Consider the following 15,393-nt stretch of genomic DNA (forward strand, 5'->3'; position numbering starts at 1 on the left):
ATGTTACACAACCACGTAACTTCCAATATGTGAATACTGTGGGAGCCAATGACATTTTTACAAGAGTTTACTAGAAATGTATCCTGCTGTCTATCCAAGAGATTTGGGTTGCTTCCTAAGCTTAGAAGACGTAATACTTTGGTACTAATACATAGACTTGTGGTACTAATTTTTCAAAAACTAATAACATAACATTTATTAAGGAAGGCTCCAGATTAACCTCCTCTCTTTCCAATTAGTTTCTTATCAGAGTTTTTAGCACCACCAGCTGGCTAAAGAGATCTACTACAAACTTGTTTGGTTCTCGACCTGCTTTGTTCATTAAGAGAGGATCATATGTTTATTTCACATTTAATTTGTGGTAAAGTAATTTACTTCAGCTTCTAAATAAAATTAGAAATGCCTTTCCTTGTCAGTCAAATAAGTAGTAATCCGCTTTGGCTTTTTTACATAAGAAGGAGATATATTGTGGTTAGTAAGTCATTAGGGAAAACTGAATCTACCCACTAACACTAATTTGATTTCTTACACCATAATCGCACCCTCAAAACACAAAGACTAAGAACTACAATGAAAATCTGAAACTAAAAGAGAGAGGAAACTAAATGGTCCTGAATACTACACTAGCCTATAGTGTTTATATCAAACACTAATTTAATTGGGGAAAAAAAATGATTGAGGAGGTAATTTCACTTTTAAAAATTTTGAGTTTAGGGGAACCTGGGTGGTCAGTTAAGCATCCAACTTTGGCTCAGGTCATGTTCTTACGGTTCATGGGTTTGAGCCCCGTGTTGGGCTTTCTGCTGACAGCTCAGAGCCCAGAGCCTGCTTCAGATTCTATGTTTCCCTTTCTCTCTGCCCCAATCCTGCTTGTGCTCTCTCTCAAAAACAAACATTTTTTAAAAATTATTAAAAAAATAAAAACTTTTGAGTTTTCCACCAAGATTCCTGATTTGCATCTGACATGCATATATATACACCACTATCTTTCCATTTATCTTTCCTTCCTGTTTAACTGAACCACATCTAGCAATGAATAACAGTACAAAGAGAGCACAACTAAGCCCTTAGGGTTCAAATCTGATCTCCATACAATGAAATCAGTCAGTGAAAATAAATATTCCTGAAGAACTAAGTCTGGTGATTTCCCCCAAACAACCAATTTGTCCATGAAAAGTACATCCAGCAGCTTGTTGTCAGGACCAACTTCTAACCTGCAGAATGAATGGCACCAATATTGTAACAAATTTGGTCACTACAGAAACTTTTCTACTACTCTACAAGGCAATGCACAAGAGAGAAAGAAAAAGAAGGTTCTGTCCAATTAATCAAATCTCACTCCGATGGTAGAGTTCTACTAAAAGCTTTATGATAGAGTCTGAAACTACTGTAATAATTTTATGATGATAGCAGTTCCATACAAATGTGTGGTCAAGTTCATATTTTTTAAACTCTGAGTCTAAATCTGCAATTGAAAGCCCAGTAAAGAAGACAATGTGTAATAGTCTCAGATAAAACTAAGGACCAGCAGATGCTCTACCCAATTTTTTTAAGTCATCTCTACACCCAACATGGGGCTCAAACTCATGACCCTGAGATCAGGAGTCGCAGGTGCCACCAACTGAGCCAGCCAGGTGCCCCTGATGCTCTACCCAATTTAACACATAATTTGAAGATGCAAACTTTGATCAATTTCATTCTATTCCTTCGCTCACTTGTTTACCCGTCCATTCATTCGTTCATGTATTCATTGAATACTCCATCAAACACAGTTAAATTTCTGCAAAAAGGGAGTGAGAGTGTGACTTTTCTATGGCCCTCTCCTCTCCTCGGGTTGGAGCCTTGCCATGTCATCTCCAAGGCAGAGAAGATTTCTATTTGAAGTCATGAATGGGTTACAAGAAACCTCAACAATAATATTGACTTGGGTTGAGAAATACATTTTGTAACTTCTATTTTTGTTCCTACATAGGTTCTTTAACATAATTCCTGAATGATACTGAAGGCTAAGTGTGTTCAGATATTTTATTTTAACTGCAAATTCAGCCTACTCTACCATTATCAGGCAGTGGTATTCTTAAATCAAAAGATATAAATTCGAGGTGTAAGAAAAACACATGACCATTAACAAGTACCAGCAACATGAGTGCCATCAAATAAAATGTTTTTATTATTTGTGAGTTTCCCATGTTAGTTTTCTTCTTTAAATTTTTTTTAATGTTTGTTTATGTTTGAGACACACACACACACACACACCCACACACACACACACACACACAAAGAGCATGAGCGGGGGAGGGGGAGAGAGAGAGAGAGGGAGACACAGAATCTGAAGCAGGTGCCAGGTTCCAAACTGTCAGCACAAAGCCTGATGCGGGGCTCGAACCCATGGGCTGTGAGATCATGACCTGAGCTGAAGTCGGATGCTTCACCGACTGAGCCACCCAGGCACCCCATCAGTTTTCTTCTTTAACCGAAAGATAAAATAATTGAGAATTAGGTCCAGTATGGCTTGAAATTAGCAATAAAGGGCCTCAGCTTTATCTGTAGAATGGTTATGAGTAAGAGGTGATGTGTGGGATCACTGCACGGATTCAGTAAGATGACTCTAGCAGGTGTTTAATGAATGGACGGATACAGGCCAGGAAAGCTGAGGGGGTCTGAGCATCAAGGACAGGGTTCCCTGGCAAGATGCTCAACACCCTGAGAAGCTGACAAGAATGAAACATGAGAAAAAGAACAGGGGGAGCTACCTGGAGGGACTTAGGTGGTGGGGGCAGCTTTCTAGGCTGGGGGATGAGAGTATGTGTGCAGACAGCTATGGAAGTTATACACACAGGAGAGGGAATGGCGGATGGAGAAAGGTCTTAGATCAGAAAAAGGGGAGGGGGTGAGATCAGAACAAGGGAGGGGAATTAGAAAAAGAGATCAGAGAAACAGAGAGATTAGAAAAACAGAAGAGATCCTCTTCCTTACAACTAGAATTGAAAGCAAATTGAGAGCTTTGGGGGCAAAGAGGAGGCAGGAGACATAACCCGGGCAGAGGCCATGGCCCTGTCCGTGAAGCAGAAAGGCAAGCTCACCTGCAGAGCAGAAGGAAAGTTTTGGTACAACGATGACAGAGAGCAAGTTGATCTGATCGTGTGTGACAATGCTGAGGAACTGGCTTAGAGTGTAATGCCAAAAGTTCTGAGGCCCCTCAGATGAGTACAGGCCGTGGGTCCAGGAGAAGATGCTGACTCTCCTGCCAACAATTTGCTATCCCTGAAACAGGAAATCAAAGGCAGATGAGACCAAGTTCTCCTGGATGCTAATAAGGGCAGGATATGACTTCGAGTGACAGCAACGCCAAACCTGAGCATGGAAAGGAAAGCATTCTGGAATTACACAGGACCAGGGCTGCGAAACTGTGTACAGAAGTGTGCCAAACACTGTGGTCAAGTAGGTACAGCAGTTTCTGCCTGAACTGAGAATGTGGTCCCATTCTGGGATTGGCCATCAGAGGACCAAAGCAGGCAGCAGGGGATCTAAGAACCGGGATCCAGGAAGGTGGACATAGAGTTCACAGACATTACTCTGGATGGGAGAGGGGGAGGGAAACGTACCATGGTGTGTTTGGGGGAGGGGGTGGAAGCATTGGACAAAGAAGACAAATGGTCAGCTCGCTCCAGGTCACAGACTGGCAAGGAGCAGGTCCAACTAACTACCTAAGGCCACTTGAGAGCACGGGTTCTGCAATACCGGGCTGTGGGCAGGTCAAAACCAAAGCCCCTTCCACAGAGGCTCAGCCTGAGGCTAGACTACAAGTGAAGATAAGGAGGGGAAAGTGGTGTTAAACATTCCGGGGGCTTAGTTGCAGCCCAAAACAACTGAGGCGGAAAATGCAGATACACTGGGGGGGAAAGAATGATGGGGTCCAGCACAAGATTCCAACAGCCATGTTCAGCCACCAGTAACTAGTTCTGGGATCCTAAAATCCTAAGTTCCATAGACGAGGGTGGGGGTCGAGGTGAGTGAACAGCAGGAGAGAGGACTGGGAAAAGTAAAGGTTATCTGAATAGACATTTTTCCAAAGAAGACATACAGATGGCCAACAGACACATAAAAGGATGCTCAACGTGACTCATCAACAGGGAAATGCAAATCAAAACCACACCTGTCAGGATGGTAAAATCAAAAACACAAGAAATAACAAGTGTCGGCGAGGATGTGGAGAAAAAAGAACCTTGTACACTGTCAGTGGAAACACAAATTGGTGCAGCCACTGTAGAAAACAGTATGGAGGTTCCTTGAAAAGTTAAAAACAGAATTACCATATGACCCAGTAATTCCACTACTGGGTATTTTCCCCACAAAAACAAAAACACTAATTCCAGAAGATATATGCGCCCCTATTTTACTGAAGCACTATGAACAATAGCCAAGATATGGAAGCAACCCAACTTCATAGATGAAAGAAAATGGGGTGTAAAACAGCAAAATACCTAGAAATAAACCTATCTAAAGAGGTAAATGATCTGTACTCTGAAAACTGTCAAACTCTTACGGAAGAAACTGAGGACACAAAGAAATGGAAAAGCATTCCATGCTCATGGAAGAACACACGTTGTTAAAATGTCTTTACTACCCAGTGCAATCTACACGTTTAATGCAAATCCCCATCAAAATACCACCACCATTTTTCACAGGGCTAGAACAAACAATCCTAAAACTTGTATGGACCCAGAGAAGGCGCCGAATAGCCAAAGCAACCCTGAAAAAGAAAAACAAAACCAGAGGCAACACAATTCTGGATTTCAAGCTACATGAGCAGACACATGAAAAGAGGCTCAACATCACTCAGCGTCAGGGAAACACAAATCAAAACCATAGTGAGATACTACCTCACACCTGTCAGGATTAACAACACAAGAAACAACACGTGTTGGTGAGGATGCAGAGAAAGGGGAACCCTACTGCACTGTCGGCAGGAATGCAAACTGTGCAATTGCTCTGGAGAACAGGATGGAGTTTCCTCAAAAGACGAAAAATAGAACTACCCTCTGACCCAGCAATTGCACCGTTAGGTATTTATACAAAGGATACAATAATACAGATTCGAATACATGCACCCCAAATTTTATAGCATCATTATCTACAATAGCCAAACTATGGAGGGAGCCCACATGTCCATCGAATGATGAATGGATAAAGCTGTGGTCGATATATTTGATGGAATATTACTCAGCCATAAAAAAGAATGAAATCTTGCCATTTGCAATGATGTGGATGGAGCTAGAGTGTATTATGCTAAGTAAGTCATTCAGAGAATGACAAATACCATATGATTTCACTCATGTAGAATTTAAGAAACACAACAGATGAACATATGGGAGGGGGACAAAAAAGGGGTGGGGGAACAAACCATAACATAGTCTTAGTGATAGAGAACAAAATGAGGGTTGATGGACAGAGGTAGGATGGGAAACGGGCTGGATGGGTGATGGGTACTAAGGAGGGCACTTATTATGATGAGCGCTGGGTGTTGTATGTAAGTGATGAACCACAGAATTCTACTCCTGAAACCAATACTGCACTGTATGTTTACTAAAATTTAAATTAAAAAAAAAAAGATGCGGTATACACGTACAATGGAACATTACTCAGCCATAAAAAAAAGAATGAGATCTTGCCATTGCAACAACATGGATGGATCTAGACAGCATAATGCTAAGTCAGTCAGAGAAAGACAAATACCATATGATTTCACTCAACATGTGACTTCAGAAACAAAGAAAAAAAGAGACAAATAGATTCTCTCTCTCTCTCTCTCTCTTTTTTTTTAAGATAGAGTGTGATCGGGGTAGAGGGGCAGAGGGACAGACAGAATCTCAAGCGGGCTCCACGCTCAGTGCAGAGCCTGACGTGGGGCTGTATCTCTCCATCCTAGTATCATGACCTGAGCCAAAATCAAGAGTTGGATACTCAAACACAAAGAACAAACTAGTGGCTACCACAGGGGAGGCGAGTGGGGAGATGGGTGAAATAGACAAAGGGGATTAAGAGTATGTTTTCATACGAGCACCTAGTAACGTATACCTGAAACTAATCTAACACTGTATGTTAATTACACTTCAATTTTTTAAAAAGGTAAAGTGTTATCCGTATTAGGGCCTACCCTGCCTCTCCCGGGGTCAACTTAGGCACTGGGACAGGCAGAGGCGAGGGAAAGAACAGGAACTAAGAGGCGCTACGCGAAGTCCATGGTGCATTTAATTACTACTTCACCCTGATTGTCTCTAGCAGCAGATTGAGGCCAAGCAGATAATGTGGTCAAGCCAGAAATGATAAAACACAATGCTGAACTCACGGCTACTGATGAGAAAGGTCTTCCGAGTGAACCAGAGCAGAATCCTACCTTACCAAGAGACAATCATGGATTTAGATTAGCACCCCTACCCCAGTTAAAATGATAAAAACCCATATGCCATTAAAAAAAAATTTTTTTTTCTTTCACAGCTTATTTGGCAAAACACTATTATGATGTAATTCCAAAGGCAAAATGCGTAACACATGGGTTCCTATCAAAGCAACCTGAACTGGGATGAATGCTCCGGTTTCATGTGATAAAACACTACATCAGCTTCCTTTTGTATATTTTGTCAAGGATTCCTTTTGTTTATAGTGCAGATAACCAAATGAAGTCTCAAGTATCACAATCCAAACCATACCAATTCATATGAACAGAGAAAAGCTATTTCATCATGCAACTGATTTAACAAGAGCATTTCTGGGCAGAGCAGGTATGCCTTGCTTCCTCATGTTTATGCTCAGTATTGTGGGGATAAAAGGCATGGTTCCTGTCCTCAGGGTGATCATACCATTAAAAGAAGAGAGAAGGGAATATAACAGTGAGTAACAGCACAAGCTTGGTGGTTAACCCGCCTGAGTTTGTTTGAGTCTCGGATCCATTACTCACCAGCCGGTGACTTTCAGCAAGTCTGTGACCTCTCCAAACTTTTCCCTCCATAAAATGAGGACAGATAGGACCTAACCCATGAGGATCCTACAGGGATTCATTCAACACAGTGCCCGGTACACAGTAAACACTCAGTAAGTGTTAGTGGCTAGTATTATCGTGCTTACTATTATTAGATACCTTAATGCTACAGGAGTTCTAAGGAAGGTCAAGAAACTTTCTGGGCTGGAGTGATCAGGGAAGGCTACATAGAAGACAGAGTTCAGCTAAGCTCTAAGGAATGGATGCCATTCAGGCATGTGGATGAGGGAGTCAGAGCAGAGAGGGCAGTGAACCTGGCAACAGCAAAAATGCCAGAAGAGAAATGATAAAATCAGTACATGGCAGGCAGATCGGAATGGTGGAGAATTTCTGATTTGAGAAGACGATGGGAGACACGCTAAGAAGGCACACAAGGCCTCTGTGTGTGTGTGCGTGTAGGGGCTTTGCATGACAGGCCAAGGACTCTAGGGGTTAGCTGGCAGGCAATGAAAAACTACTGAATTCAAAAAGTAAAATTAAAAAATAATGCTAAAAAAAGAAAAAGTAACGCTAATCTTCCTCATGCGAAATGTAACTGGAAGGGCAAGCCAGTCATTTTCCAACTTGAACGTGCGCGTCTATCACTCAGGGATCACGTTAAAGTAAACACATTTGACTCAGTAGGTCTGGAGTGGGGCCTGAGATTAGGCGTTGCTAATAAGCTCCTTGGTGCTGATGCTGCTGGTCACTGGAAGGCTCTTTAAATGGCAAGCGTGTGTCTATTCAAGGTCACCTGATAGAGGAGCACTGGGTAAGAGGAACGCAGACAAGATGGCTAGACGTGAGGTGGCAAATCACAGGTCCTTATGTCACAGTAAAAACACAGTACTGAAAATTTTAATTTCATTGTAGGAGACAGATAAGAAGGACAATCAAAACTCTTAAGTGGAACTCCTAATCCTGAGCCTATTTTTTTCGCATCTTAAAATAATATTAAATATCTCACGTAAAATATAAATTTATTTTATTAAATACGAGCTTTTCTTATTTTACTAATACAACACACAGTATCATTAGGATTGTTTTACCCAGAAGTTAGCTCGCGACTACAAAAGAAAAGCCTAAGAAATGGATTCCTCTTTCTATAAAGGAAAATGGCATGAATACATTCATGATGTGTGGCTATTAATAACTTCAGGGATGACTGAAAGGGTTAGCAACATTTGGTCATAAGAAAGAAACCATGGCAGCAGTATCTTATGTGACAGTTGGAGTAAAAGAAAAATAGCCCTCATGCTATTACAGCAGGAACAGCGTATTCGACCATATATGTAGATGAGGAATTAGATACGTCGGCCATAACACTTGTTATAGTGACACCTCAAAAACCAAACCCAGGGTTGGATAGCTGTCAAACCCAGTAATTTCCTCTTGAGAGCAGTCTTTGTCACATTGACAGACCACATCTGTATTCAGGCGGCGGTCGCTTCTGAATAATATCTGTGATACACAGAGAAAATAAAGGAGACTGCCATGCCACTCTCCATGATAGATGACCCCACCAGCGGGTTCTGGAACTAGAAGAAGCCTGCCAGATAATATAACACAACACCCTCATTTCTGAGATGAGGAGAGTGCAGGCCAGAGAGGTGCGGTGATTTGTGGCAGAACTGGGACCAGAACTCAAGTCTTCCTGCTCCCCGGCCCTGGGGCTCACTGCTCAACGTGACCTTAATATGGCGCTGGGTGTAGCATTTAGAGAGCAAAGCAAAAAATATAGAGAATAGAAAGCCCATTCGCTACATAAGCCATCATTTACATAAAATGGAGTCATCTGTTCAACATGTACGAAACTGCGCTGTGCTGTCTCTAGCGTGATAGTCAACACTTTTCTGTGCCTGCTCACATTAAGCTCGTGCCCTAATACTGGATTATAGGTATCCAAATTAACTATGAATAAGCATAAAGGAGAAAGATATTTATGACAGATTAGAAGTTTAAAGCAGAAGGTGAAGACAATTTCCCTTTGGGGGTTGGAAGGTGGTGGGTAGGGTAGGGCCAACTTTCAGGATAAGAACTTTACTTTAATTCAGTTATTTTGAGAGAAAGAGAGACAGAGCATGTGAGCAGGGGAGGGACAGAGAGAGAAGGAGAGAAAGAATCCGAAGCAGGCTCCACACTGCCAGCACAGAGCCCGACACAAGGCTCGAATGCAAGAACCGTGAGATCATGAACCGAGCTGAAGTCAAGAGCCCGACGCTTAACCGTCTGAGCCACCCCAGTGCCCCCTTAACAGCTGGGCTGTGAAGGTGAGTACAGTTTGCATCTGGGTGGGTTTAACGTGAAACAGGACTACAAAATCTGGATATCTGAAATGTAAGAAGGATTAAATATTCCTTCCAATCAAATACTATATCCTTGATAATATAAACGAAGTTAGCTTAACTAAAGAAACCAAAATAGCATGTTCTATTTGAAAATCTACGTAATGAGGCCATTGCTCTTCTCTACCTGTATCCTGTCCAGATTCTGAGCTTCGATTCCTGTGGCACCAGTTCTAAAATACTGGGAAACGGACAATCTGCAAATGCAAGGATAGAAGTCTTTTCCCCAACTCACCACCTTTTGTTTGATTGCCCAGCGCTTCAGATACGGACATGGACTCCTGTCTTACCACCAGGCCCCCCAGGCTGATGTTGATTTATATTCACGGTCTCCAGCCAGGTCACCGGCCGCCCTCGGTGCATGGTGTCCACTCAAGAAAATGCCCCAAGCCCGCACTCGATCCCCAAGGAGATAATTTTTCTCCATGGTACAAAAATCAATTAAAAGCCCTCAGAAAAGCTGGAATTTTCTTAAAATGATTCAAATCTATTTCCATAGCTGGATTTTTTAAGTGGTTGTATTCAATATTTTACATGTGAAATCCCCAGAGAGGGGAAATTCTGAGGTCAGCCTGAAAAGCTCACACACATTAATACTGTCCACTCAGGAGCCATATGCACGAGGATCATCAGAAAAGGAAATCTCTGACAATAAGATTTTGAAACCAAAGAGTGAAATAAAAATTCAGGCATTACCATTGCCGAGAAGATAGGAAAATTTGCAAAATAAAAATTGGCAACTCAGTAAGTCTACTTCTTTGGCCATTATACTTACATAGGTATAGCTGGTAATGACTATCTATGCATGGTTACAAAAAAATGACATATGATTTCTAGGCTTTTTTAATACTTTTCTAGGCACAGAAGCACGTAGGTACTGCTGGGCCAATAATCACATTCATCCCAGTAGGTACTCACTATAAGAACGGTGCTCTTGTTGAAGTCACATGACTACAGTTAGAAGAGAATTGTTCTGATGCACAAAATAATGACTGAGAAATTTTTTCTTGTCCAAGAAAATGCTATGCAACAAGTGTGCTATCGGCAGAAAGGAATTATAGAAAGCTAAAGAATATAGGAATATTACTTCAAAAGAGATGAAAATAAATTGGAAAATAAATGCTAACTTCAATGACTTTCCTTTTGGGTCCTAGGCTCTGTAAGACTCTCTTCCACTTAGCATAATAGAACTGTCTGTTAGTCTATTTTACCCAAGTTCGTGACAACCCTTCCCTCTATAATGGCCACGATAGGAGACATATCTGATCTTTCTGCCAAGAGGATAGCCGTCCCTCCTAATCCCCTACTCCCACTGAAACTTTGACATTGAAAACATATTAATCAATGAGTCGTGATGCTCTTATTGTCGACCATTGTTTAATAACCAGAAGAGGAGAGTTAGACGTTCTTTGTTTTTTGACCTTCCCACGTAACATGAAGAATGGGATTCTTACACCAAAATGATCAGATATAACTTTAAATGTCTCTGGTCATGATTAGAGAGCCTCGTGGAGCCTCGATATTTCCAACATGACATTAGTGTCTGGCAATCTGCCTGCACACTCAGAACCTGAGACAGTGGGTCAGGAAGTGGGCCTTCTGCACATCCACATTTCATTTCATGGCTGGAAAGCAGAAGCTTCCCAGAGCTTTTTGCCAATTGACAGGTGGTGGGAAAGTGCAAATCTCAGTGCTTACAATGAGATGGAGAAGCCTCCCAGGCATGGAGGAGTAAATATACCCATGCAGAGAAAAATGCCTGCCAGAAGTATCACAGGGTGCTGATGGCAGGCAAAGTCAGGAAAGAACATTAAGCCAGCTCCTTGATAACAGCTGAGGCTAAATTGTGAATTGCAAGCGACCACGATATAAAGCAAAGAGGCCATCAGAGATTAATTTGTGAAAACCACATGCAAAAAGAGAAAAATGGAAGGCAAAGCCACATGTGGTTACAAAGCTCCTGATTGCATTTTAAAGTACTTTTTCCTAGTTTAGAAGAAGTAAATTAAACCATTAAAAAAAAAAAAAACGTAAGTGAGAATTTCACTGTCACTGGATATTCGGAGTGACAATGAACCAACAATTATTTATTAAGTAACTACAACGCATGAGGCAACATGCTGGAGCCAGCGGGTTACAGATAAGCTCATAAACTCAAAGAGTTTGCAGTATCTTATGAAGATAATCCTAAACGCTGCATTTTGTTTATCAAGTGAAAAAATATACAACCATAAATAGTACCAAAATTTAGTGAAAGGAGACAAGACTATTCAATATAAAGAAAAAGAAACTTTTATTGAGCAGGACCTTGAAAGATAGGTCTAATCTGGGCAGGTTGGAAGTACAGAAAGGCACTGCCAATAGGGGAAACAGAATGAAGTTCAAATACACATCACACATTCAAAGGAACAAGCATTACGCCAAGGGAAACACAGGAATTTGGGGCTAATGAAAGAGGAGTTTGAAAAGGAATCAGATTTTGGAGGGCCAGGTTAAATAGCTTTAATCCTACCTGTTAGAGGCACTGAAGATCACTGAATGTTAAAAACAAAAACAACGACAACAACAAAAACACCACCACTATAAAATCTTCTCTAAGTTCCAGCAGTATTAAAGACAAAAGATATTTTTTGTTTTAACCTTTTAGTGCTAGAAACAGCCTATTATCTCACATTCATTCCACTGTACCAACAATACTACCCACAGTTCTCAAACTCTTCTGCCATTTGTAGTGGGTAGGGGAAACAAAAAAAAAAAGATCTTCAGAAAAAGAATTCCCTAAGAACTTCTGAATAATGAAACAACACCTCTGATACAGCCTCAGTTATTTTAGTTCACAAATCACGATTATCAGTCCTAAGTGGAAAGCAAAGTTTCAAATACTGAAAGGATTCTCAAGTTTTGAAATCCATATATTAAACATTTTATGATATCTTTAGAGATAAGATAAACCAGTACCAATTTTTGTCTTTGTTTTTTGCGTAATGTATCATCTCTTGGTTTAAGCAGCAATTTGTTCTTCAAAACCCTTTCCATGGTAGAAAACTTGTTTCTTTAATTTATATGAAAAAAGCTATACTTAGCAGCCCCCAAGCAATCACTAATTAAAAATAAAATCTCAGGGTGCCTGGGTGGCTCAGTTCATTAAGTGTCCGACTCTTGGTTTTAGCTAAGGTCATGATCTCACAGTTCTTGAGCTCAAACCCTGCAGTGGGCTCTGTGCTGACAATGTGGAGCCTGCTTGGAATTATCTCTCTCCCTCTCTCTCTCTGCCCCTCCCCCACTCACTCTCTCTGTCTCTCTCAAAATAAATAAGTTTTGAAAAAATAAAAATAAAATCTCAAAAACCATTGCTTCCCCTAATAAAACAAACACCTCTATAAAACAAGAATTGAAAGTATGTATAGAAAGGCTTAGGGAAGATACTATAAAACATTATGATACAGCAAAATAACAAAAGGAAATTAAACATCAGTGTATATAACTTAAGAAAGAAATATAAAAGAAAAATAAAACCATAGCAGAGAAAAAAGAAAAGCCATATTGATCACAGCACAAAGAATAGACTTTGCTGAAAATATGTGATGAGATATAGTGAGCAAAACAAGCCAATGAAAGAGACACTAATAGAAAATTAAAAGGACTTCCGGGGTGCCTGGGTGGCTCACGAGGTTAAGTATCTGACTTCGCCTTGGGTCATGATCTCACGGTTCATGAGATCGAGCTCTACATCAGGCTCTGTGCTGACAGCTCAGAGCCTGGAGCCTGCTTCAGATTCTGTGTCTGCCTCTCTCTCTGCCCCTCCCTCACTCATGCTCTGTCTCTCTCTGTCTCTCACAAATAGATAAATGTTAAAAAATTAAAAAAAAAATTAAAAGGACTTCCAACATAAGCATAATCAGCATTCTCAAAGAAAAAGAAAGTGACTCAAAAATGCTAATGTTCAATCCACTACGTATTTTTATTTAAGGCCAATAATAATCCAGATATCAACATTTTGAAACATGAAAGACACCAGAGAATACAGTTCTCATGATCCCTACTAGAGGACAGACTTCAGCTAAGCATAAACTATGGCACAAGGCTTGGAGGTGAGCTTTGAATCCACATAACTGTAGAAGTAAGACTAAAACAAGAGATTATGACTGCTAATCATAAATGTTATACTATATATACCCATTAAAAATGTGAGTGTTATAAACCCTGACAATATGTATTTTTTAAAATCACATTGCTTTTGAGGTGCCTGGGTGGCTCAGTCAGTTAAGCACCCGACTTCAGCTCAGATCATGATCTCATGGTTTATGAGTTTGAGCCCCAAGTCAGGCTCTGTGCTGACAGCTCGGAGCCTGGAGCCTGCTTTAGATTCTGTGTCTCCCTCTCTCTCTGCCCCTCCCCCACTTGTGTTCTGCCTCTCTCGCTCAAAAATAAGCATTAAAAATTTTTTTTAAAAAGAAAACACATTGCTTTTATTCATGATAAAATCAATAATGTAAACATTCCCAGAATACTTAGGAAGCAATTCACAAACCTTCTACAAGTATCTCATTTAGCTCTTATGACGCTTTAATGAATGATCCAACAACTTAAAACCAAAATGATTCTTTGATGCCTTATGCCCCAAGTCTGTCTTCTTGAATTGGTTGTTTGGCTGGTTTTATTGTTGTGGTTCGTTGGTCAGGCTTAAAAAATGAAGGTGTGATATGGACAACTACTTCTGAAAGAGACCATTCTTGATCTTTAGAAGTTTCTTTAGGAAAAATATGGCAGTAAATGAATGGAAGGTAATGAAAATTTCTTCAGTTATTCACACCACAGATGGCTCTAATTAGGATTCTCCATCTCTGGCTGTCTTCTTCTAGTGTCTTTGGATATCAGCTTTCTTTTGGGTAACTATGGACCTGGGTAATGAATTCCATTCACAGTGGTCAATTAAGTCAAACTCTACTCCAGGTGTGCAAAAACTGAGTGTCCAACCTTAGAAATATTATGTAATTTTGTACTACTAACAGCCTCAGCAGCTGATTTTTTTCCTTACTTTTGAAAATTGTTGGGGTACCTGGGTGGCTCAGTTGGTTAAGCATCTGACTCTTGATATTGTCTCTTGTCATGATCTCATGGTTTGTGAGATTGAGCCCCAGGTCAGGCTCATGGAGCCTTGCTTGGAATTCTCTCTCTCCCTCTCTGCCCCTCCCCTCATACCCCCACCCTGCCCACGTGCGCTCCCTCTCTCTCTCTAAATAAACAAACATTAAAAAAAAAAAAAAAGAAAATTGTTGGCACTACTGAAACAGAGTTGTGTGGAAGACAGACATCTCTGGGTCTTTGGCCCACTTCAATCTACACTTAGAGGAACTATTTTTCTCTCCTTATTTGGTTTTACAACTTTAATGCTTATTATGCATCATTTATTCTGGTTTAGGGTCTATGGTGCTAAAAAATAATAAAAATGAGAGTTTAAAATGGGCACTTCCAATTAACTAAAATGTCTTGTTTGGCTATGGTCTCCAAACTGTTTTGATCCATAATCCTAGGAAGTATAAGATCTGTGGGCATGTGATACAGTTATTTACAGGTTATATGCACATGTGCTATTAATATAGCATGTACATTACAAGTCATAATATAGAAATTCTGAAGAATTAAAGGTAAAAATATTTACTATTAGTGGCAAATGATTTGTTTGCTGTCACTAAAATTGTTAACAATACTAATAAGAACGAAGTGATTTAATATACTTTATTTCTGAACATTTCAGTTTAATCTTTTATGACTGAGCAATTTGTTTTAATACCTGGTTTTAATGGCTGTCAGAGATACCTCATGAAGATATGTGGACCCAAACAGGAAAGGGACACCATGACACTGAGTCCCTTGATTTACAATTCCATCCTCCTATAAGGAAAAGGTTTAGGGGTGTTTTGTGGGGTTTTTTAAAAATTATTATTTTGTTGTTATTGCTAACTGAAATTTAGCTAGTCGATGTCCATATCTCCTGATATTAGTTGCTTTTGAAAGCTTATTAAAGTT

General features: G+C 40.3%; 1 protein-coding gene across 6 annotated transcripts in view; it reads right to left on the bottom strand.

Moving 5' to 3' along the window:
• EFCAB11 (EF-hand calcium binding domain 11) overlaps positions 1-15,393 on the bottom strand; it is a 158,966-nt gene that overhangs the window by 116,328 nt on the left and 27,245 nt on the right. The window contains exon 6 of one of the 6 annotated variants that reach the window (XM_045451846.1): positions 2,774-3,264. The exons of 4 other annotated variants lie outside the window; for them this stretch is intronic. In XM_045451846.1, the coding sequence (XP_045307802.1) occupies positions 3,168-3,264 (97 nt within the window). In that variant the 3' untranslated portion in view covers positions 2,774-3,167. Of the gene's footprint in view, positions 1-2,773; positions 3,265-13,793; positions 14,265-15,393 lie in introns of those variants that run through there. One more of the 6 variants, XM_045451849.1, reaches the window with a different exon arrangement.

This window comes from Leopardus geoffroyi, chromosome B3, assembly GCF_018350155.1.
Source record: "Leopardus geoffroyi isolate Oge1 chromosome B3, O.geoffroyi_Oge1_pat1.0, whole genome shotgun sequence".
NCBI classification, from domain to species: domain Eukaryota; kingdom Metazoa; phylum Chordata; class Mammalia; order Carnivora; family Felidae; genus Leopardus; species Leopardus geoffroyi.